This window comes from Rhipicephalus sanguineus, chromosome 2, assembly GCF_013339695.2.
Source record: "Rhipicephalus sanguineus isolate Rsan-2018 chromosome 2, BIME_Rsan_1.4, whole genome shotgun sequence".
NCBI classification, from domain to species: Eukaryota; Metazoa; Arthropoda; class Arachnida; order Ixodida; family Ixodidae; genus Rhipicephalus; species Rhipicephalus sanguineus.
The window spans coordinates 216,623,300-216,647,215 of NC_051177.1; the positions used below are offsets into that span (position 1 = coordinate 216,623,300).

Below are 23,916 nucleotides of genomic sequence, written 5' to 3' on the forward strand. Positions count from 1 at the left end.
CTTTCAGACGTTGTTATTTCAATTCAAGAGGTGGTCTGAGGTCGATTTTCTCTCATTTACTCCAGAAATACGTGGTATTCACCCATCTACTCCTAAATTGAAAGAGCGCAAACCGCGTGCTCTGTGGCTCTGCGTTCACTTCCAGTGAAGCGGCTTTGGACGAAAGAAAAGATGCTTTCACGGGTCGTCAGTTTGACCCCTCTTCTTTTCTTGCCCCCTCTGATTATTGCAATATAGAGCAAGGAGATATTTCGGAATCTTCAAAACAAGCTATTGTTTTTTTTTATTTGTTTGATTCTCGGGGGAAGTCTAAAAGGGGCTGTGTACAATGACAATGCGCCGCGTGACTTGACCACAGACGTCGGTGCACAGTGCATGTGACATGAAAAATATTACGTATAGCAGCTCATCCAGCTGTGTACGCAGTGCTACATACATGTTTGTCCAGAACAAGAGTTCGCAGTGTTGTTTACCGTTTGTAACGTTATTATCCGGTTCACACGGGCAAATCTAATGCACTTACCTGCGCACATGCAAATTATACCTGGTTCACTGGGACGCTTCTAATGTAATTAGAGATTAAGATATCAAGTGCCTAAATACCATTAAATTGTCGGTGTCACATGGCTTGATTTATTGGCACTAATGGCGCGACGACGAAATTGCGCAATGAATATATGCTGGTTTTGTCTTGAATGTGCAACTTCTTTCAAATTCTACGTCATAAAACTCATTTTATAGAAATAACAAGCGCTTTCATGTACATTCAATGCCTTACTCGCCATGGAAACGAAACTCGCTTAAGCGTGATGAACATTTCCTGTTGCGATGCCGGTGGCATTCTCGTTACTTTTTCTTAAATCCTTGATATTATAGTGAACACGAATTGTGTCCGTCACGGAGCACCTTTGTTTTCCTTTAAATAGTCAATAATGTACGCTCTCCTTCCCGACAAACATTCTTTTTTCATCATATAGATGGGCTCTACAAAACCACGCCCTCTGGATGAAGCTTTTTCATCTAGCGGCCGTGACAAAACACAAAATGAAAATGAAGGCACTCATTCAACGGCAAGCTCTAAAGTATATAGCCACGTGTCACCGCTAAAATGCCCTTTATATTCACGGTGTTACCAATTAGCGCCACTTTTTACGTGCAGACGAGCTCTAACGTAATTCTAATTGGCAGAACCGAACCAAGGTAACTATCGATCCTCCAAAACGAAAAAAAAAGGAGAAAAGCATTTGAAGCACTTGGGCCCTTCCAGAGACATATGGTGCGAATCTTCTTTTTCTGCCTTATCACAATGCATTAATTTTGCTAAATATGCAAACTTTCTCATAAACGTTTCACTATTTGGAACCCTGTGCCCATGTCTGTCGCCATAGCAAATATAACAATGAAACACATCGAGGAACAAGCTCTTAATTCATTGCAGCCGCAGTCAAAAATCTTTCACAGATACGTCTCAACGACTGTCATTCGAGCGTCAAGAGGTCATAAGTCACAATTATTCTCTCATCTAAATTTATCCAACGAGTATTCAGTTCACCCTTGAAACAGAAGACTCCCTGTCGTCTTTAGATGCCCTTGTAACTTGCAAATGAAACTGTGCAAGCACACCTACACAAGTCGATATTTTCAGTTCACTTTAGAACCCCACAAAAATCCGCAATACATCAGTAGTAAAGAAGAGCCGGAACGCACTGCAGCACACAACTTTAGAAAGAAAAACAAGAAAAACGCGATATATTCAGGAAACGCGCCAGGAACGGCTACCCAAAATCTTTTATTCAGGAAGCATTTCGCTTCCAAAAACACAACGACGCAAGCTGAGAAATCCAGTAACAGGTGTCTCCCAATCAACATCACGACAGAAATACATATCTCCGCTATCCGTGGCGCCAGCAAAACCATCGCCCGTTTCCGCGGCCGGCTGAGTAACGTGACAGTAAGAACGCGAATGGCCCGTCGGCTCTTGCGCTTTGCCGCCTTTGTGCCATACACACGTGCAGTCCGAAACGGGAGGGATAAAGACCTGACCGAAGCCAGTTCGAAACCGCTAACGGTGGCGCGCGCGACTTCAAAGCGAAACCACATGTTCGAAAGCCGCCGGCGTACTAGGCTGCCGAAAAAAGAAGAAAAAAAACCGGTCTTGTTGACACCCCACTCCTCCGAGCGCGTGGCCCATAGCCGACGATGGGGACCCGCGGTTCGTGAAAATGTTTGCAGCATTACGAACACAATAGCGCGTTCTATGCCTTCTCCCAAAAACCGGCCACCGGAAGAGCGTACCCAAGCCATCTTCAACAAAACTGATTGTACTGGCTGCGACGCGAGCTGCATCAGCGGAACTGAGAGAGACGGAAAAGACGTCCCCAATCCATCACAGCTGAAGCCAATTACCGGAAATGAATGCTGGCAGGACTTCGCTTTTCCCCGAGCAAAGCGCAAGAAAAAGAAAAGGAAAAAAAGATGTACGCGTACAGCCTCACAGTCCGGCACTCCAAGTATCCCCCTTTCCCTGTCTCTCATCTAACAGTGCACCTCGACACATCCACACGGCAAAGGTGCTCCCCACCACTTTTTACTCTTCAACTCATTCCCACCGGTCAATCCCTCGCACTCCTCTGTTCTTTGACCGAAGAGCACTGCCGCCGCCTACCTCACCCTTTCATACCCACCAAACAAGAAAAGAAGCCCTGTTCATCCCTCCCTCGACCGCAGTGGCGTAGCCAGGAATTTTGTTCGGGGGGGGCTCACGTTGCAGCGCGACGTCCTCATAGAATTTTTAGAACGACTAAGTATATGAATAACATTTATTTATTTATTTATTAAATTCTCAAAGGTCCCGTATGGGACTTTACATGAGGGGTGGGTGACATGAAAATTGCGGTATCGATGAAGGTGGATGTGCTTGAGTCTACTTCCTGGGTGGCATTCCAGTCTCGGGCGGCGCGCAAAAAGAAGGACTGCTGAAATGAGGTGGTGTGGGCACGTGGCGGAATCAAAGCGTTTGGATGACTTGTGCGATGACCTCGATGGACCGGCTGGATGAAGTGGTTTTTCCCCGGGGTTGAATAAAAGAATCTGTGAAAAAGGCAGAGACGTGCAATACGACGACGAAGAGTGAGGGTAGAAAGTTTTAGCTGGGATTTGAGGGCGGAGATGCTCGAGTCGCGGGAATAATCTGAAACAATGAATCTGGTTGCTCGGTTCTCTACTGACTCAAGAATTTTGATATGATTAGTTTGGTGGGGGTCAAAGACAGCAGATGCATACTCAAGTTTTGATCTGACAATGGTTTTATAAGCGAGTAGTTTAACGGAAGGTGGTGCCATGGAAATGTTACGGCGTGTGTACCCGAGAGCGCGGTTAGCGGAGTGAATTATGTGATTTATATGGTCGCCCCAAGGTAGGTCACTCGAAAGATGGACACCCAGGTATTTAATCGAGTCAGTAGCAGCTATACGACAGTTGTTGATTGTGTAAGTAGCCGGCGTGTGGTTTCGGCGACGATGGAAAGAAATTAGTAATGTTTTTTTCGCATTAAGTGACATCAACCAGGTGGTACACCACTGCTGAATGCGTGAGAGGTCATGCTGTAGAGAGGAGACATCGGTGGGGTTATTTATAGGGCGGTAGAGGACACAATCATCAGCAAAAAGACGGATGTTAGATTCAACGGAAAGCGGAATATCGTTAATGTATATTAGGAATAAAAGAGGCCCTAGGACGATACCCTGGGGCACGCTGGACAAGACATGCGAGAGGTCGGAGGAGTGATCATTAACATGCACGAATTGTTTACGGTTTGTTAGGAATGCTTTAATCCAGTTAAAAACATGCCGATGAAGGTTTAGACGCGAGGTTTTTAGAAGGAGACGGGAGTGGGGTACCTTATCGAAGGCTTTTTCAAAATCTAAGAACAGTGTGTCAATTGGGATGTTACGGTCCATATGAAGGTGAATGTCGTGCAGGAATAATGTTAGTTGGGTCTCTCATGACTGATCTTTACGAAAGCCATGTTGGTTTTGGTGAAAGAAGTTTACGGATGATAAAAATGTAGCAACATGAGAAAAGATGACGTGTTCCATGATCTTTGAACAAACACTAGTGAGCGAGATTGGTCGGTAGTAACCTGCAAATGAGCGGTCACCTTTCTTGAAGAACGGAAAGACCTTCCCAACTCTCCAGTCTAATGGGACTTCACCTGTGTCGAGTGACTGCTGAAAAATGATTGACAGTATGGAACTGCATACATGTTTTGTATTTTTCAGAATATTGGCGTTTATGCCATCTATACCGCATGACGAAGAGTTCTTTAATTGGTTAATAACTTTTACAATTCCCTCTGAATTGAATTCAATCTTTGGCATTGGCGGAAAAGCAAAATGCGGAAAATCAGGAAGTTCGTTGTTAGGTTCGTTAGTAAAGACGGGACAAAATGCAGAGTTGACGGATGGAACGTCGCAATCGGCAACGGGGGATCCAGAAGTGTCACAAAGAGAGACTGTGGTTTTTTCGTCCGGTTTCATAATTTTCCAAAAAAGGCGTGGGTATGTACATGGATTACCATGTACATACATTGTCACTGGAATTACCATTAACATGTATTACCAGTGACAATTTGTATTAGATGTTGCAAATCACTTCTTGAATGCTGTCCTCTGTTAAGAACGAGTAAGAAATGTGTTTCTTTCGTAAAAAGATTATGTTGGCATGCCCGCAAAATCTTTCCAGGAATAGCTGTCTTCAACCGTTTCAATATTTTTTTTGTGTGTGTAACAGGTACGGCAAATATCACGTAAACTTCGGAACTGCATCAGTTTTGAACTGAAGAAGCGCCTGATAACAAAAAAAATGAAGTCCACAATGTAACCAGGACGAGATCAAATATTTTAATGTAGATTGTTTACGCAAAATGCTCATCTTTTTGCACAAATGATGCGGCCAGGGAAAAGCAAGAATGGGAAAGTACACCTCGAATACGGGCAAAACATAAGTCACCGGAAACAGTGCGCAGTATGCTTACGCAAAACTACACAAATGTACATTTAAATATGCAATCAATAAACGGAACTAAGCAATGATCACTATACATAATGCCCAACTGATATGTCCTCGGGCCAAGCTGCTGTCTCGGACGCACCATGTAGACAGAACTATAAAGGAAGAGTGCAGAAATAACGAAAGAAACTATTTCAAAACTGTTTTAAAAGTGCGAACCACTATTGTGCACTCAATATAAAAGGAGGGTTGCCGCTTCTAGTTCAAAAAGCAATGAAGAACAAAAACGACAAATGAAAGTAACAAACAATGCTGCTAGTACGGCTTCCCAATAGTTGAATTTGTTTGGTAACGCCGCGTATGCCGACCTCTCAGTGAACAAGGTGAAGCTGTCGATTGGCTGGTAATGTCCACCTGATGCCCGTATTCTTATGTTTATATTAGGTCACAGTGTTAACTGCTAAAAGGTACAAAATCCTCACGGCTTTAAAAGGTGGTGAACAATAATATTGCGTCAAAATTACGGGCTCATTGACCTGAACTATGAAACAGCAGTGTCTTTTCCTTTCGTTTGCGCTGATTTTTGTCCTGCTCGGTATCAAAAGACAAAGTTGACACGGCGAGGAAGCTTAGCGAAACGGTCAGTGACTTCAGACACGCTGATGTCGACATTTCTGTGGGCTTACAGAAGTGCCTGGCCAACCATGCGTTCCTCAGACATCGTGGAGCGTAAGTAGTTCTTAAGTAACCTCATGCTTGAAAACGTTCTCTCTGAGCTGGCAGTGGTCACTGGAAGGGTGACTAGAATCTGGAGTAGCTTGTACACAGTCGGATAGAACCTGCTGTCGCAATGAGAGAGGGCATCGGTTCCAGTACGGGGGCGCTGGTTTGCTGCTTTGTTCGCCCACTTTGTCCACCATAGTCGCAGTTCTCCAAAACCAGCCCTCGTTTCGACGTCATGCGCAAAAACGGTCAGGAGATTTTCTGCTCCTTTCTCCCGATCATCTTGCATTGGTGGTATTGCGGATGGTACAATTATTGAAAAGTCATTTAGAAGTGCCCTGTGTTTTTCGAACCGTTGCTTTAACTGGGCTAGTACGTGGTCCATGAACGGAATGAATAGGGTTCTGCGAAAATATTCTTCCGCGCTTTCGAATGCATTGCTCACAAGGTTTTGCTTCCGGACACCGGCTCGACGGCTGGTGATCTCCACATTCAGTTTTTCTGATAATGCCTGCACTTGTGCAAATATTTTTGAGAAAGAAGCATTCGCGTTGTCGCGGTCATTTTCATTTGTCTGCTGTACCGCTTCTATGTCGTCAATGGCAGCGCTCATGTCGATACTCCTAGTCTGCAGCTTCTTTGACAGTGGCAAAGTCAGTGCTAACACGTGCTCCGCCACATACAGGCTTACAAGGAATGCTGGTGACAAGAGTGCCAGCATTAGACTCTTTGCCTGCACTGGACTTTCGCCATTTCCGTTAAACATAATCTCCTCTAGTGTTGCAATCAACGGCTCAAAGAGGCTCACAAATGAAAGCACAGCATCGTGCTTCTCGGCCCAGCGCGTTTCGCATAGTCCCAAAAGGCGCTGCCTTGCAGACTCCAGGACAGCTCAAACTCATCATTTTACGCAAAACGTGTGAGCGGCTAGAAGATTTACGGGAAAAGACTGACGTCGCCTTCAGAGTCCCAAAACAGTTTCGGATGTCTGTGATGGAGCATGCCACACACACAACTAGATGTGTGTGCCGCACACACAATGCCGCACACACAACGCATGCCGCATGCCGCACACACAATGCGCAGTGAGTACATAGAGTGCGGCTGGATATTTCTCACGAACAGCATGAACGCCATTCGTTTTGCCGGCCATCGAACTTGCATCATCGTAGCCTTGACCACAGAGATGCTGCATGTTAATTCCCATTTCTATAAGGAGCCTTATGATGGTGTCGGCGAGGGCCCGGCCATTTGGTCGTGAATTGGCACAAAGCCTATAAGAACACTTCTTCGATTCCGTTCGCATCCTTATTAAGGTACCTTGCACAAACAGTAAGCTGCTCGATACCAGCAACATCCGTCGTTTCATCAGCAAGTATGGAGAAGCAGCCTGCAGCGTTTACTTTTGCGACTAGGCCCTTGATGATTGCAGCAGAGATTTCTATAATGTGGTTTTGTACATCTGGACTAAAATATGAGGCCTTATTTGGGCAACTTTCCAAATGCTTTTTTAGATCTGTGTCGCCACAATCCGCGCGCATGCGAAGCAGCGCTCTGAAGTTGCCTGTATCTGTAGAGGAGGCTGTGCTTGAATCCATGGGACCACTGTCACTATGTCCACGGAGAGCCACACCTTGCCGCCCGCAAAAGAGAACTGTCTCAACAATAGGCTGTAACTTCCTTCGGGTCTCTCTTATTTGAATTTGCCTGCCATGGTCCAGTTGATCAACAACACTGGGCACACATCCTGAGAAGGTTTGAAGAAAACTAGGGTCAGTGTGATATTTAGTGACTTCGTGTGCACCGAAGACTTCGAGCGCGTGCTTCCACTTTTGAAATGGCTTGGATACGAGGGCCTTAGTGCGCGCATGTTGGCCCTTGCCAATCTCACTTCTGCTAAAAAGGACACACACTCGGCAAAACGCACCCTCTTGAAGCGCTGAGTAGCTAAGCCATCGGTACCTGTCCAGCCAAGCCACGTAAACCTTCGTTTCTGCTTAAAATCGTTCATAGACTTCAACATATAGCATGGCGGAGAAATGCAAGGAGAAGCTAACAGTTGATGTTTTGTGCCATCATCCACTTTTGAGCCATCTGTCTAGAGCCCGATATCAAACTTGCTTCTGCTAACATTTTGAGGGTCAGAAAAAGATAAATAATTAAATAAATGATAATCAGGCTGAAGCCCAATAAATCCCACCAGCCGGGTGACGCCGCTGGCTGGTGGTGTATGAGAGCACGAAAAATTTCGGGGGGGGGGCTGAAGCCCCATAAGCCCCCCCCCTGGCTACGCCCCTGCTCGACCGCTCAAGAAGGAACCGTATGTATTCCGAAAAGTAGGGAAAAATGTTCACTCAAAGTTCCAAAGATAAGAGGGCGTCGGCGGCGCTTCGAAAATAGTGTTTTTTGTTTTTTTCGGGGCTTGCGTTTTCTACAGGCAAATGGTGTCGCCAGCGGGGTGGCCGCGCACTTTTTTTTTTAACTTTGTTGACAGAGGACGGACGAGCTGTATTGGAGCGGCGAGAAGAAAGGCGACCTCGTACGCGGCTCGTTCGTCAAAGCGACAGCAAACCCGGGAGGCCGTACAGCTCGAGCACATGGCGATATTCGTTTAAGCACATACACTGTGGTTCCTGCATTTATGAGCAAGCCTTGGCGCAACTAGTGTGTGCGTCGACAGCCATGCCGCAGTACCGCGCGCACGCAGGGACACCAAGCAAGCACGAATGCTATGCGAAAATCCATACGTTGCGAAGATGGGAGGAGTAAGACGACGGAATTGTTTTCAAGGACGCGTGACAAGAAAAAAGGGCTTTGGAAAGTGCGAGAGTTATATTGGGGTGCCACGTTTTCTTTCTCTTTTTTTCAGACAACTCTCGTTCTCTCTCTTTTCACCACTTCTTTTTTGTATGTTCTACATCGGATGGAAGCTACGAAGTTTGATGTGCCCCCATGCACACGTTCAGTTCGCTCGCTAGTACTTGCTTCTGTGTCTGCTGCGCGAATCTGCGTCGAATGAGCTACCACATCACAGGGATTTCGCTGAAGCGCCAGTCGAACACGATCCTCAACTACTTCCCGAAAAAGATTCCGTGTTCAGATTCAAGAGATGCAGCGACAGCACCGGAATGCCCGATTGCGGCCAAAAAGGAAGCGATGACTCAGCACTTATCGCCTTCAGATGCGTCAATCGATCAGTCACTTATCACTGAGGATACTTCAGTCGCCGAACCTGTGCACCCGAATGACATGGCAAATCGGTAAGCGTGGCTACAGTGCAGTTTATCCGTGAGCTGAGAATTGTACTGTACGTGTGCTGCATTGAGCTGTACGTATATAATGTTTATAATCAATGTCACAAAGCTTATAGTAAATATTTACGATGTACTTCCAGATTTGTAGTTTGGCGAGGCCTGAAGGAAGTATAATATAGGATGTTCTGCTCACATTGTGCACAAAATTCTCAGTTGCAGAGTTTTTAACTGCTAAAGTTGCCAATGGGGCTTGTTTGTATGACATTTCCTGATTACTGTGGTAATCAGGCACAAGACACAATAAATGAGACACAAGAAAGGCACACGGCGCTGGGTGTCCTCGTGTGCCTTTCTTGCGTCCCATTTGTTTGCGCTAACATAGTAATAATTTTTTTAACAGCAATGCGCGACCGCCAGCAGGCCGGCACGTCAGCACCCTTATCACTACCTGGAGCTGAAAAACTAGCAAAAATAAGTATTTGCCAGGCATCTTTGTTGGAACTATATTACGCGTTGGTTTATTCAATTTGCCATTTATTTTCTCCGTGCTCTGCTTCACTGAACAGTTTCTTGGCCCTCTCAAGTTTTTCAAGATCTTGCTGTAAAATGCTGAAAGATCATCATCATCATCATCACATTTGATATTATTATTATTATTATTATTATTATTATTATTATTATTATTATTATTATTATTATTATTATTAGCAGTAGTAGTAGTATTGTTATTACTATTTGGTATCTCATATTTTCTTTGTCGTTGCAATCCTCCAGCCTAAGCAACGAAATGGCGTATTATGCAATGTGCCCGCACCCCCCCCCCCCCATCCCACACTCCTGTAGGCTTCTCAGAATTTCAACCCCCCCCTGAGAGAATTCCTGGGTGCGCTACTGTTTCACGGTAAACGCGTGCATAGGATACAGCAAGCGCCTCGGCAGTGACGGCATGACCTTTGTAGGCCGCGGGCCGCACACAACTAGGAACAATCGGCTTCACGTGGCAGCACATGCGGCGTATCAGTGGAGATTTTCGCGCAGTAACACATCGGGGAGAACCGGACGCAGGCCCGTAGCCAGAAGCCTCCCCCCCACCCCCCCGAAATTTTGGTGAAGTAGGTGTTTTTACCAAAAATAAATAATGAAAAGGGGTGTTTTTCTCAAATAGTAAAGGTTTTCAGCAAGTGCCCCCCCCCCCTCTCTTGAAAAAAATTTCTGGCTACGGGCCTGGCCGGACGAGTCGTCCGCTCTTCCGCCACAGCCTTTGTGTTCCGCGTCGTCGTTTGGAAACGCTCCACGAGAGAGAGCGCCGTAATTTTTTTTTTTTTAACACGAAAGTGTTTTATGCCGGGGTCCACCAAGACTTCAGTGACATATTTCCGTCACGGAAATGACGTCGAAAAAATATACACGATCAGATGGCAAAGAAAAAAGTTCCGTCAACAAGCATCGAACCCACGACCGCTCGGTCCGCAACAACACAAGCCGGGCACGCTATCCACTGCGCCACAGTCACAGACTCCTGAGGCTTTACAAACGCGCCTTTTATATCTACCAATCTCCCGGTCGGCGGGGTGGAGTTGCCCTCTGGGAGAGGTAAATTCTTCCTTGCTGTGGCCTCCGCGATTAGTACCTGTAACGCCTTACACGTTCGTCCCATTCGGCGCGTTTTGAATAAAAGTTCAATTTCGTCAATGCCTTAACACACCGCGAGGTGGCGAGCTTAGCCAAGCGTCGTAAAAGCGTCGAACTCGCTCATAGTTCTGCGACGCGCGCCTGCCTCACCTGGCTGTAACACCGCGTTCCCCGCTCACGCGCTCGCCCCTAGAGAAATCGCGGCCGGGCTACCGGGGCGGCGCGACGCGCTTTGCGTTTCCCTCTAGTCCGGCCATGGTGTTCAATGACATTTTAACATGCCGCGTCATGGCGACCAAGTTCTGCGTTCAATATGCGACGCTCTTCTGGCTATCACAACTAGTTCTCTGATTACGCTTTCACTGTTAACTACTACAGCTTCCACAAGGGTTTGTTTATTCATTTAGAAGGGACGTTAGTCGTCGGGATGGAGATGTACCACCAATCATCAAAGTGGGCACATCCACGTTAAATGGTGCTATAGCTGCCAGACATCAATATACATTGTGCAAACTCTCTTATATCAATGTACAGCAAACATTCAGTTACTTCTGTAAGGGCACGCTTTACTTTCATGTTATGCCGATTCCTATGACGGAGGGATCAACCATGTTTTTTTTCCGTGCTCTGCCGACATCGGCGGCGCTCATCTCGAGACGCAAGTTTGCAATTGGCGGTTGGCACATAGTCAACACCTTAAGTGCCCATTAAACCAAAATAATGGTTCAATTTTTTTATGACGTGAAATGCTTGAGTAACATAAGTGCGTAGAAGGACTGACATTTGGGCAAGTTGGTACGGATTCATACTGCTGAAACGGCTCCACAAGGGAAGACGAAAGCATACGAGAAAGGTTACACGAAACACAAGTGCCTGTGTTTCGTGTAATCTTTCTCGTGTGCTTTCGTCTTCCCTTATGTAGCCGTTTCAGCGGTATGAACATACGTGCGAAAACATTTTACAGCGGATGCTTTATTCGTCCCTCATTTGAGGTGTATTCTGGAATGAATTTCTGCAACTCCAGAAAGTAAGGGTTCGATTTTAGTTGCTGTGCACTACAAAATGCACTATTCCTTGATAGTTCCATTCAAACTAGATGAGGCTACCATCCGTGTGGTAAAAACACGGCACTGCACAGAGAATGTTGGCCCAACTTACTCGAATTCAGTAGCTGAGAGGTGGTTTGTCTCCACTACGATAAGATCAAGCAGTTCATCATCAAAGTTCAAGTGGCTTGCTGTGATCCACACTGCCGGAGAATTCAAACCGTGCAGGTCTGGCTGGGATGTACCGTTTGCGTCAGCTGGCCATCATATATCATCGCTGCTTCTTTGCGTCACTGTTCGTGAAAACGTCGTCACTATAATGCTCAAGGTCGCCAAAATTTCGTGCTGCTGGTGGTGGAAGCTCACGCAGTTGTTAGGAATGGGGACTCGTGTGTTAGCGCGGCATCGTTATCCCTTAGCAGGAAAGAAATTAGTTTCCTAGACAGTGGACCTTAAAGGGGCCCTGCAACACTTTTCGAGCATGCTCAAAAAGCGCTGCCGATCGGTAGTCGAGGCTCCCGAGAACACGCGAGCCAAATATTACAGCGATGCGCACGGCCTGGAATTTACAATAAATTCTCCAAGTCAGCTGAAAATCGCTCACTCTTCTCTCGACAAATGATGTATTAGTCCGCAAAATATGACGCGATTGTCGGCAGTTCCACCATTGGCTGATGTTATAATCACGATAACACCCTCATTATTACTTTCGTTGTTAATTTTGAGTTCAATAAGTAGATAATATGTATGTTTATATTCTGTTATCGCGTTAAAAACACCGAACAAACATTAATATTAGCACTTCCGGTCTCACCGACAGCTCGTCTGCTCGTAGTTACGTGGTTCCGTTTTCTTCGCCATGCGCAGTGCCGAAAACGTGAATATTTCTGTGCTTTTGACCATCGCCGGTTGCCGTTGAGAGTGGCAGCCGTTTGAGTGTTGCCTCGTCAGCTGAGAACTGCATCGTCGGCACGTTCTCACGAACGACCGAGGCACGGGCGCAGCGTGTCGTAGCGTGTCCCCGATAACAATGCTGGCGTCCGGTAATGGCGGTGCTTCGGGGTCGTCTGCCAGTGCCGTCTTACGAGGCGGTGTATCGGAGTATGGGCCGAAACCGATCTCAGCTGTCATTCGTTCCAAACGAGCGCGCAGGTTTGCTTCCATGGTTGGCAGAGCGATGAAAACACTACGGCGTTCGAGGTGCACACCCAACATTACCAAACCGACGCGCAGTTTTCAAGCACGCGCGATACACAATGCGATTGGCTCCGCTCGACGAGAACGACGCAAGCCTACCGGAAGTGGCGGCACAGACCACGTGGTTACGCCCAGACGTCAGAGAGAAAAAAATGAAGAAAAAAACTCCGCCGGCGCTCTTGGGCGGAGCCTCGCTCCTCTGCGCTGCCTCCCTCGACTCGCTGCCTAGCTTTCCGCGCGCTCGCGGCATTGAGTTGAGGGAGAAAGCTGCGGAATGTGATCTCTATAATTTGGTAACACCACTTAGACTTGACGGATTCGAAAAATTTTTGCGGCATATGACTCGTGAAGAGTCATACGTCTATAATGAGACTATTCCAATATAACTAAGAAAGGTGTTGCAGGGCCCCTTTAAGGTCACGTGTACCTGTCACTTTTATCTTTTTGCTGAAGATATTCACAGCTGTGAAGAATTTTGTTCTGAATGTTTATTAACTTTTTTCACTCAAGTTGACGTGACGATGTGAACTGCGCATGTGCTTGCAGGCTGTGCTTTTCCATGTATTGCCTTGCTGCAATAAGTTGTTGTTAGTCAGTGCATCGTGTGTCGTTCCTTCTCTGTCCTCGTCGTATAAGCGCTGTTTTTCATTGAATTGTACTGAATGTGATCACGAGAGCATGGGCGCACACCAAAATGCCTGATAAGTGTACTGGCAGGCACTGAAGCTGTTTCGGACGTGGCTGTGGCGATTTGACCACTTGAGCAAAATAAAAAAGTGTGGAAGTCGTTTTTTCAGACTGCCCAAATTTTTGGACGATTTCGCGGTCCCTAGGCAGTCCAAAAAACGGACGTTGACCGTTAGATCGGACATTAGGTTGAGAGAACACGAGCACCACTCACTGAACACCAGGCTCGTTTGGCTTCGCGTGTTTGGGTGCACACCGAAATTCAATGAGGTAATCATTTTGAAGAAACATCAGAACCAATTTGTCAGAGTGATATGAGGCGTACTACGTCGGGAAGCAATCTGGTTCATGTGTCAGTAAATCATTCATGACGTTGCATGATTGCGAGTACAAAATTTTAGACAAGTACATGAGGCTTTGATCTAGATCGCTCATTTTGTGTTTGTTTGGTTTTTTGTTGGTACGCACTGATTATTGCTTTCCTTCAGTTTGCGCATGCGGGAAACTTGTGGGGGTTGTATCTCATAAGTGTTGTTTCTGGAATAAAAAAAATTAGTTGTGAGTCAGCGCTGTGTTTTCGTGTTCCTTCTTTTCTCTATCTGTGTGTGGTTGTGCTGCCAATCCATGACGAAGTACAACCAACTAGCCCAAGTTTGAGTCTTGTTATGATTTATGACCACCACGGGTTGTGCAACCATGCCTTCAGAGCTGTCAAACGGTCGCATCTGCGATGTTGACAGATTCGATGGCTGTTAATCACTGTTCGCATTTGACCAGTCACCACTTGAGCCACTTGCCGAGAGTGCTGCCCAGAGCAGTACATCCTGGTTTTGTAAAATTAAGAACGAGGATAGCCCTGACCACTGGTTTGATCGTGCCCTTTTAGGTGGTTTACCCATGTTCAAGGAAGTGCAGAGCATACTTGTTGTGGGATGTGGTGGAGCGATATTTGCACATTTTCCCCAGAGAGTGCAGGTGATATAAAGCCCAGGCCACCGACTGCAGTACATTTGTTTACATAAGCAAGTATGCAGACTATAGCCATGCTGCAGCGTGCTCTATAGTACTGTCACAACATAGCTAAACGACCAGATTTTGCACACACGAGCACCATTGCATCACGCTGGTGGGAGCAAGCGGACAGTAAAACAGTGAGTGGGTAACCGCTTTTAGATAGTTCTACATCGTGTCTGAGGGGTGGAGCACGTAGCATCCGAGACGCATGCCAGACGGAAGCTGCCAGAACAAGAACCTCTTTTTTTGTGGTGGCTATCGTTTTTATAGCCATCCGCCAAACCGTGTGATTAAGTACAGTGTCAGTACAATCAGCTGCAACTGAGTGCAAACATAAACGTTATCTTGAATAGTAGGTAGCTATGCACGCATACTGATAGCGCAATCTACTTTACAGTATATAGTATGCGCTGCTCTAGGTTGTATGGAACAAAGCTCTGCCACGGTGCGGTGCTGCGATAAGTCAGACAATCTGTCAAAAATGTACAGTCGTGAGCACGCTTAGCGTAAACACGGAAGCGCGCGCCACACGGTGCCACCAGCGACGCGTACTTACACCTACGCGAGTCTCGGCACGTGCGCAGTGCGTAAGCGTTGAGACAATTTCTGCATCGCGCTCACTACGTCATCTCGACGCACCGCTCTCGAAAGTACTCGCCGATGACACGATGTGCGCGAAAATTGGGGAGGGGCGAAGCATGTAGGGAAGGGTGTTTCAGCTCCACTAACGTGAAACCTGTGGAGGGGCGAAGCATGCAGTGTGTGCCGGTGTTTCCCTCAGCAAAATCACTGCCAATGAGCAATGAGGGACAGAAGAAAGATTAGACACAGAGACCCGCAGTCCGCTTTCAGTTAACGTGCGCGCTGCGAATCTTTATTGTTCAATTACGCACTAGAGAAATCTCCGGTGTATTGTTCAATTACGCACAAGAGAAATCTCCCACCGGCACTACATTGCAGGTCAAGATCCAGCACGGGGCGGCCGGTGAACGATTGTGCAGCGCGAGCAGTCGGTTTTTTTTTCAATCAAGAAGCTCGGTAGCAGACGCCGCCTGCGTCGGCGTTGTCTCTCGCTGGCGAGGGCGCGTTCTCGTTTCTTGCGAGCTGGTAGTTCAGCGTTCATCTCAGAAAGAGCGTTTCCATAGTCAACGCGCGCCGTTCGCTCTCGCTTCACGTGCGCTGTGGCGGTGGCGCCCCGCTCTTGCGCTCAAGCAAATGGACCGTCACGAAAGCAGATGACGATGCACACCGACACGCCGAGACCCTAAGGTGCTTCGCCCCCAATAACCACGCCGCTAACACGCTGTGCATGTTCCGATCCTCGTGTTGGTGTAGGTAGGCGTCACTGATAGCACCGTGCAGCACGCGCTCCCGTATTTATGCTAAGCGTGCTCACGACTGTACATAAGTCTATGGCACGACACTCGTTAATTTGGATGTATGTTGTCGCACATGGGTTAATTCGGACAGTTCCGAAGCTCAGAGGCCCGTGATGCATGCTATATTAGGTGGCATAATAATAATATCTGGGGTTTAACGTTGCAAAACCACGATGTGATTATGAGAGACGCCGTAGTGGAGGGCTCCGGAAATTTCGACCACCTGGGGTTCTTTAACGTGCGGAGATTCGGTGGCACTACGAGGTGTCCAAATCGGAACGCCAGCGACCGTGTCTCTAGTAGCGTGTGCCGATCTCAAAGGCAGTGATTCCACTCCTGCGCCAACTGCGCCAAAGTGCGCCAAATTGTATTTACTGCGCCATCCTGATAATATCGACGAAATTTGCGCCAAACTGCGCCAAAGTCTCGGGTTTGGGGGCGTCTTTCACCGGCAATCGCACCGCCGGCGCGTCAGAACATGTGCAGCTCGATCTTGGGGCTGCCAATAAAGTCGCAATCGTGGACCAAGAATTATTCCGCTGAATAAATAGCGCTCGCGCGTGCGTTCCGAGTAAGCCACGATGCCATGCACGGTGCCGACGCAGCTTCTGTTCTGCAAGTCGGCTCGACAGCAAAACGCGCTCTCCGCAGAGGCTTGTGACGTCTAGGCCTATCGGTAGCGAGAAAGTGCGACGGCGATTCATCGGCGGACGTCATCTGTTCCAGAAACGCTGCTGATAGCTCGTTTCAAGCGTCGCACGGCACGTAAGGAAAGCAATGTTCAGTAATAACTACATGAGTGCCGCTAAAATGTCTGTCACTTCTGTTTCCGGACATCGCGGAATGAAATCTGGGATCGCTCGCAGTAGACATATGGGACAATATCGAATTTTCCTTTGCTTCGCGTTTATGGGAGCACGCGAACGGTGGAAACGCGTTGACACTTTTCCTCAGATATACTTTATCCATGGATCTTCATCCAGAACAGCTTTTTCGTAATTCCTTCCGCCAGCACGTCCGAGTTTGTAATCACTCTGCGGTAAATACCCCCTAAAAGGCCCTGCCGTTTCGAGCTCACGTGCTAGGGTTCCAATTCGAATGTTTTGCTTGCTTTTTTAAAAAATGTCATCTCATTAGTAAAATCATATCTCCTAGTCGGAGCAGCGGCAAATGCACAGCTGTCAGTAGCGGGCCCGTCGCTGACGGCCCACAGTGAAGCGGCTACGCCATGTTACACGTCCGTCCCTCGCTTTCGGGGGTCAATAGCTAACGGTTAAAAAAACTCAGTTTCGCTTAAGACCGAAGAAATGAATGCGATACCAAAAAATTGTATTGTGAAACGAAGTAAGACTAGCAGCTAACTCTTTTGGATCCGATTTCGCGTAACTCAACAAAACGCTAGTTTAAGGGAATATGGCCCCTCCAGGAACCGAAGCGTTTTCTTGCTCTGAGTTTTCTAAACGCGAAGTAAGCGTTGAGAGCACAGCAAGTTTACGAACCGTCTCCTGATGCCTCGAGATAGCGCGCGCGCAAGCGACTGCGCCCTTCGAACGATGCGCCCCCCCCCCCCCTTCCGCTCCCCTGGCGTCCCTTCATGCTCCTTACGAAAGACGGGCGGGGCGTTTCCTCTCTGATGAGCAATCGACGGCAGGCCCGCACGCGGGAAGATGTTATCTCATGCGCTGTCCGTGCAGCGGAGACAGACGGCCGGCTAGTTTAATCTCCGCTTCAGCCGCGTTCGTCGCCAGCGCTCGCGAGCTTTTACCCGCGGCTAGAATGCGCGCGGTGATGTTATTAATTTAGACTTTATACGGAAAATTACGGCGACGGCAAAAATCCGCCGAGAGTGTCCATATAATTGCTATCGCAAGGGTCAATGTACGGGGCAGATTTTGCGCCCCCCCCCCCCCTCTTAGGTGATTAGGTGGGTGGGGCGGCCGCCCCCCCCCTGCCCCCCCTGTGCGCACGCCTATGCTCCTGAGATGATTTTTTCCATGAGATTTGCAATGAATCGAAATATTTCTAGCCTTCATAAGAGCCCCATAATAATACTCAGGTGCTTGAATGTTAATGCAATATGCTTCTGTATTGCACGCCAGGATATAAAATTCGCTGCTCCAAAGTGCTCCCAGATGCAAAATTATCCGCTCCAAAGTGCTCCAAGATGAAAATTTTGCTGCTCCAAAGTGCTCCAAAACGGAAAATTTGCTGCTCCAAAAATTGCTCCAAATCAGAAGTCCTCGGTAGCATCACTGCAAAGGCCATCGTTGCATGTGCTGGAAGTGCCTAACAGGAAACACAGCTAGGCCGCCATGTTTATTTGCCACCTCCAGTAAAGGCTCTTTAATTCTGACTTGCTTCTCGTCCAAGCGAGAAGATGCGTCGTTTGATGGCATCAAGCTCTCATTAATTCAGTTATACGTGGCCACCAAAGGATGCGCAGCGTTCTCTCTTAGTATGCTCAGATGAAAAACCAAGACAGAGGCCTGCCATTAGTCTCCAGCTTAGGGTGAACGGATCTCTGAACGCAACATCCTTGGTCACCATTATTCTGAAGAAACATGCGTAGCACATTAATAAATAACGAGTCATGGGGCAGAATTGACACTCTCGTCTAGATGATTAGGGGGGGTACCCGGAGCATGGTGGCCGCGACACCGTTCATTCGGACAATTCTATGAGCGAGCTCCATGGGCACGAAGCTGTTCTCATGAGGAAGAGCCGCAAGTGTGCACCGCAGTGCAAAACTGCGAAAGCGGCGTTCGCGTCCAACCGAAACAAAGTGCATTGCCATCGTCATTACACTGTCGTAGGCCTTCAGAAGAGTGTGGTCGCCACCCCCTATCGCATTGGCTAGAAATAAATATGTCAGCCACCTAGTGAGCGTGTCATTAGCAGTGGCATGGTTTAGAGGTGTGCCTGAAAGGCTGTGCCCAGCCTGGACCTTGTCAAATGGAGGCAGCTGTCCTTTCCCTTCTCCTTGAGTGAGCAAGGCACACATAAAGGCAGTTGCTGCCATTCCCTCTTCGTGCCTGTGTACAATTGAATGTAACTCTTTCGTGAGAAAACTAAAAGCCACAGTGGAAAGAGCGAGCTCATACTGTGTCGTATCACTTAACGGGGCAGTCAAACATGCGCGTGTGCCTCGAGTCTTTCCCTTGGACTTTTGCAGCAGTTCGAGGCATACACAGAGCCAGAGGACCAGAAACTCCAGCGTGAGCAGCGTCTCCAGCCTTCCGCTAGATCGTGCAAGGCGCCGTCTTCGGCGCCTATCACTGCAGACGGACTACCTCGATGACAGACTTCGTGCCATGGGCTCTGCGAGGGATGACGATCAACTCTTGCCGAGTGTGTCCTAGAGCTTGGCATCCTGTGAGAAAATCTCAGAGGCGCGTTCTTTTGATGTGGGCTGAGCAGTTCGTTTCCTTCTCGTACATTTAGGGAAACGAACTGCATCCGCCGTGGGTGCAGCGTGCAGGTCTACGAAAAGAAAGCTTTTTTTCCCGCCGAGAAGGTTCGTAAGTGGCTGCTCTGACAATTGCTATCCTAGCTGCACGAGAGTCTCGCAATACTTATTGCCACGAGGACGGTCTACTTTGTAGAGCCAAGTCAGACACAAGTGCTGAGCTGCCTGTGTCGCTATTGGGCAACAATTTAAGTTACTTCTGGCTTGTTTTGTGCGTGTTTTATAAAATAACCCTCAGAAAAGGAGCTTCTCCACTAATCCTTTGCACAGTTTTGCTGTATGAACATGGTGCGATGCCTCAGCGAGTTGAATGTGGGAAATAGGCCTCCTCCAAGATACATGCTGAGAAAATGCAGCTTGCTTGAGTGTGTAGCTTGCATAGAACACACGCCACTGAAGTTGCTTCGTAGCACGGCTGCCGACCGATCTCTCGTACTTCATGGGGGATCACGAAGCAGTCCGAACTGCCGAATGCCCGAAAATACGAATTCGGCAAGAAAACACTTATTTACTTGTTGCGGCCTGCGAGGCAGAAAAATGGGTGAGACATTTCGGGATGAGCCCGATGACGTCAACAGTCCCGAGTACAATTAATCGCTAGTACTCAAACTACTTATAATAAAAAATAACATTCCGTACAATAAAAGACTTAATAAAATGCGGCTTGTGTGTTTCTGTTTCATTCATGGAAAAAAGAACTTGGCGTTACCAAGGAGAACAGCGCGGGTGGTTCAAAAGTTCCGTTTTCGCCGCGCTGCTCTCCGCTCGCGCGGTCGCGTCTCAGTGGCAGTTTCGTTATCGCGTACTGTTGCGTGTGCTTTGCGCTCTCATGAAAGTCGCAATAACGGAAAGTTCGACAAAATGCCGCGTCCCTGTTATGTTGCCGGGTGCCTGAATGGTGTGCGCCGCTTGAGCAACAGCATCTGCAGCAAAGAAACCAACGCGACTTTCCAGTGGGTGCCGCATATAAACCCCTACGCCGAAGTGGCCGAGTCGTGCCGTGCCTCTGCTACAGTGTGCTGAACAACCAAGAAATGTGCGTGTGTGCTCGCTGCACTTTCGTGCAGAGGATTACGAGATCAACCGCAACTTGGGCAAGGCTTGTAATGTGCCCTTCAGGGCAGAAACCGCAGCCAAGCCTGTGACATGGTGCGAGCTTCGCGGCCGCGCCGTGAGGAGTCGCCACTCTCGAAACGACATCTCAGCCTTTTTTTTTCGCCGTTTTTATTTGTGAGACTTGAGATAAGTACGTATTAAAAACAAAGTTTCTCTGTTCTGTGGCCGGCTTTTCTGTACGAGCTGCACTAGAGCAGTTTTCTGTGCCATTGGGGCGAACGGCGGTGCTTGCGAAACAAGTACGAGGTACTTAGAGTGTCCGAATTCGCAAATTGCAAATCAGTTCTGCGGAAACCCGCAAGGTGGCGGAAGGGTTAAGAAAGGGAAAATAGACAACCACCCGATTGTAGCACGAAGCCACAAGGAAATCCATACAGATTTCTCAGCCACATTTCCTTGTGGCTTCGTGCTACAATCGGGTGGTTGTCTATTTTCCCTTTCTTGTCCGAATTCGTTTGTTGCTGCATACGGCTATGTCTCATACGAATGTTAGACCAACAAATGAACCCCTTGAGGCACCGCTTGTAATTATAGATAAATAGAGAGAGAAATAAATCTTGAGAGAACTTCTTGTGGAGCTCTATGGTAGGAGTGCAGATTAAGAATATCGCAGGTGCAGCGCGACAGCAGGAAGGAAAGAGCGCAGACTTTCAACTGAATCTTCTGAAGGTACTTCGCTACAAAGATCGATGCGCATGGGCGACAACACGTGCGTGATTAAACTGTCAACCAAGAAACGAATACTCTCTATCAGATAGGTGAAGTGATGGTGTGCTGATGCATCGATCCTCAGCCTTCCTAATAAACAACGCTTCTGTAATCTCTCTTCCTATTTAGCGTTTGTTATCAGGAAGACTGCGGATCGATGCATCAGCACACCATCACTTCACCTATCTGATAGAGAGTATTCGTTTCTTGGTTGACAGTGTTATGTTTAATCACACACGTGTTGTCGCCCATGCGCACCAATCTTTGCACCTTGTATAAAAGCGGCCGAAGTACCTTCAATAAATTCAGTCGAAAGTGAGGGCTCTTTCCTTCCTACTGTTGTCGCGCTGCATCTACGATATTCAGCATGAACCTACTCGCCCAAATCAAGCTCTTGTTGCAAATTAGGAGCGCTGTTTACACTGTCTCTGTCGTCGTCATCTCCACTTTTTCGCACTGTAACATGAGTTGCAAATTAAGACATGCACAAGAAAACGTCTCCTTAGTTTTTTTGTCATCGTTTTAATTCACACCCCTCATTTCAGAAAACGTCTCCTTAGTTTTTTTGTCATCGTTTTAATTCACACCCCTCATTTCAGAAAAATAAAAGTTTATTCGTCGGCCTCTTATCACCTCCCAGGCAGGAAGGCTAGTCCCTAGATTTTTTTTTTTTTCTCTTGGAAAAATCTAGGGACTTTAAGGGGGGACGTGGGAATCGTTTGTAACTTTTTAGTTTCTTAGCTTAGGTTGATGAAATTTGGCACACACACCACAAATTATCTTAAAAATAGGGTTGCCACCTTTTACCGGAAAAAAAACCGGCCCTTCGACGGGGGGGGGGGGGGGGGGGGTGAGGGTTAACAGGAGATCAAAAATAATGTTGAACAATAGACGCTATGTCAATTCTTCGGCATGCAGTGACATTTATTGTAACATTGCTTTCATTGCGCCAAATAAACCCAATGCACAAACAAAAGCAGCACACAGTGGGCAGGAGCCAGCTCTTGTACTCTGGTTGAGATCTCCACTCTTTCCGGAACGTGCATTGACGTATTTTTCGCTTTTTCAAAGGCGGAAAATCTGTGCTCATGATGCAAGCAAAGGAAGCACGTAACTAACTATACTGATACTGATTTTCGCCATGTTCCAACGATCGGGGGCAGGAGAGGGAGGGCAATGTCCCCGTAGAGCGGTTGGTGTTTCCTATTGTCTGCTGAATGTGCCAGGATTCGAGGAGGAGCCGCCGGCGAGGGTTCCTTTCTTTTGCCAAAATCACCACGTCGTCGGTACGGATATTGGTCAAACCGCTCGCAGTGTTCTGCTACTGCGCTCCGTTCTCGGTTCAGTTGACGGAGGTTATTCTTGTGCTGCCGCATTCTTTCGTGGAAGTTCTTGGTTTCCCCAATATGGAAGCGGGGCAGTCGGCTCACGCGATCCGGTACACGACGCCCTGAGCTTTTTCCGTAGGTGTGCGATCTTTGGGCCGAGGTATGAAGCTGCCGATGGTGGTGGACGGCTTGTGGGCGACGTCGACCCTGCCTTTCTCTGGCCACGGCCACCTGGATCGGGGCGCGCGGCGGTCCAGGTCCAGGTGGCCGTGCGATCCAGGTGGCCGTGCTCTGGCACCGGCGATGTAGGGGATCGACACGCGGTGTCGTTGCGGCGACGCAGGTGTCACGATTCCCCCGTCTTTTCTCTTCCCCCGTCTATTCTTTCCACCTGCGCGGTCAGTCCCCGACCGCGCAGGTGGAATTCCTCAGTCAACACGTGCGGTCAACACGGAGAAGAGTAAAAAAAAATACTCGGGATACGATGAGCAAAAAACCGGCCAATGACGGCCGGTCTTAAGGGCGAGACAGACGGTACGATTTTTCATGCGATTCGACGTCCGACACGGCGGAGGGGAAACCGGTATGGTGACCTTTCATAGCATCGTACAGCCACCATTCCCTCTCCCCCACCGCCGCGTCGGCCGCCGGATCGCATGGAAAATCGGACTCGCGATTGTTGCCTTGCGGATAGCAGACGCTCTAGGGGCCCCTCGGTTCCGTCACTTCCGCTTAACAAAAATGACATCACGCACCCAATGTTGCCAATAATTTTGGGAAGAGAGGCGGGGAGAGTCGGGGCAATCAATAAAATTCATTTGCAATGAATCTGCGCATCTCTCCAGCTTGTAATTTGGCATATATAACGGGAACGTGAAAAGGAACGTACCCAGCGAATTTTATTGAGGTCCATGGACCTCGAAAAATCGCCGGAGTTGGCCTTTAACCGGCCCGGCCGGTCCAAAACCGGGCAGGTGGCAACCCTACTTAAAAAGGCAAATTGCAATTTTCATAAAGATATCTTTACTAGTTTTTATTTTATAAAAAATCACATGTTCCTTGCTCGTGGAAAGCCTGGCATAATGATGAAACACGCTAGGAGGCTGGAACTACTTTGTATCTTTGCTTACATACCGTTTGTACTTATAGACACTTTTAGATTTTTTTTTTTTCACAGCGATAATAATTTCACAGCTGAACATTACGTGCAAATGCCTGTGTCTCAGCTAATCGTGCCACGCAGTAATTACGAAATAAGAAAAGAATCAAAGCCTAAACAAAATTTCCAAGGCTGTGTTGAAGTACCACACAGTCTATAGATTATAACAAAACAAACAGCATAAAAATCGGCCTAGC

At 47.7% G+C, this 23,916-nt stretch overlaps 1 protein-coding gene across 2 annotated transcripts in view; it reads left to right on the forward strand.

Moving 5' to 3' along the window:
* The window catches only part of LOC119384083 (uncharacterized), a 53,584-nt gene extending 32,838 nt beyond the window's left edge, over positions 1–20,746 (forward strand). The window contains exon 5 of one of the 2 annotated variants that reach the window (XM_037652367.2): positions 19,115–20,746. In XM_037652367.2, the coding sequence (XP_037508295.1) occupies positions 19,115–19,301 (187 nt within the window). In that variant the 3' untranslated portion in view covers positions 19,302–20,746. The remainder of the gene's footprint in view (positions 1–19,114) is intronic. The other variant, XM_037652368.2, reaches the window with a different exon arrangement.
* The last annotated feature ends 3,170 nt before the right edge of the window (positions 20,747–23,916 follow it).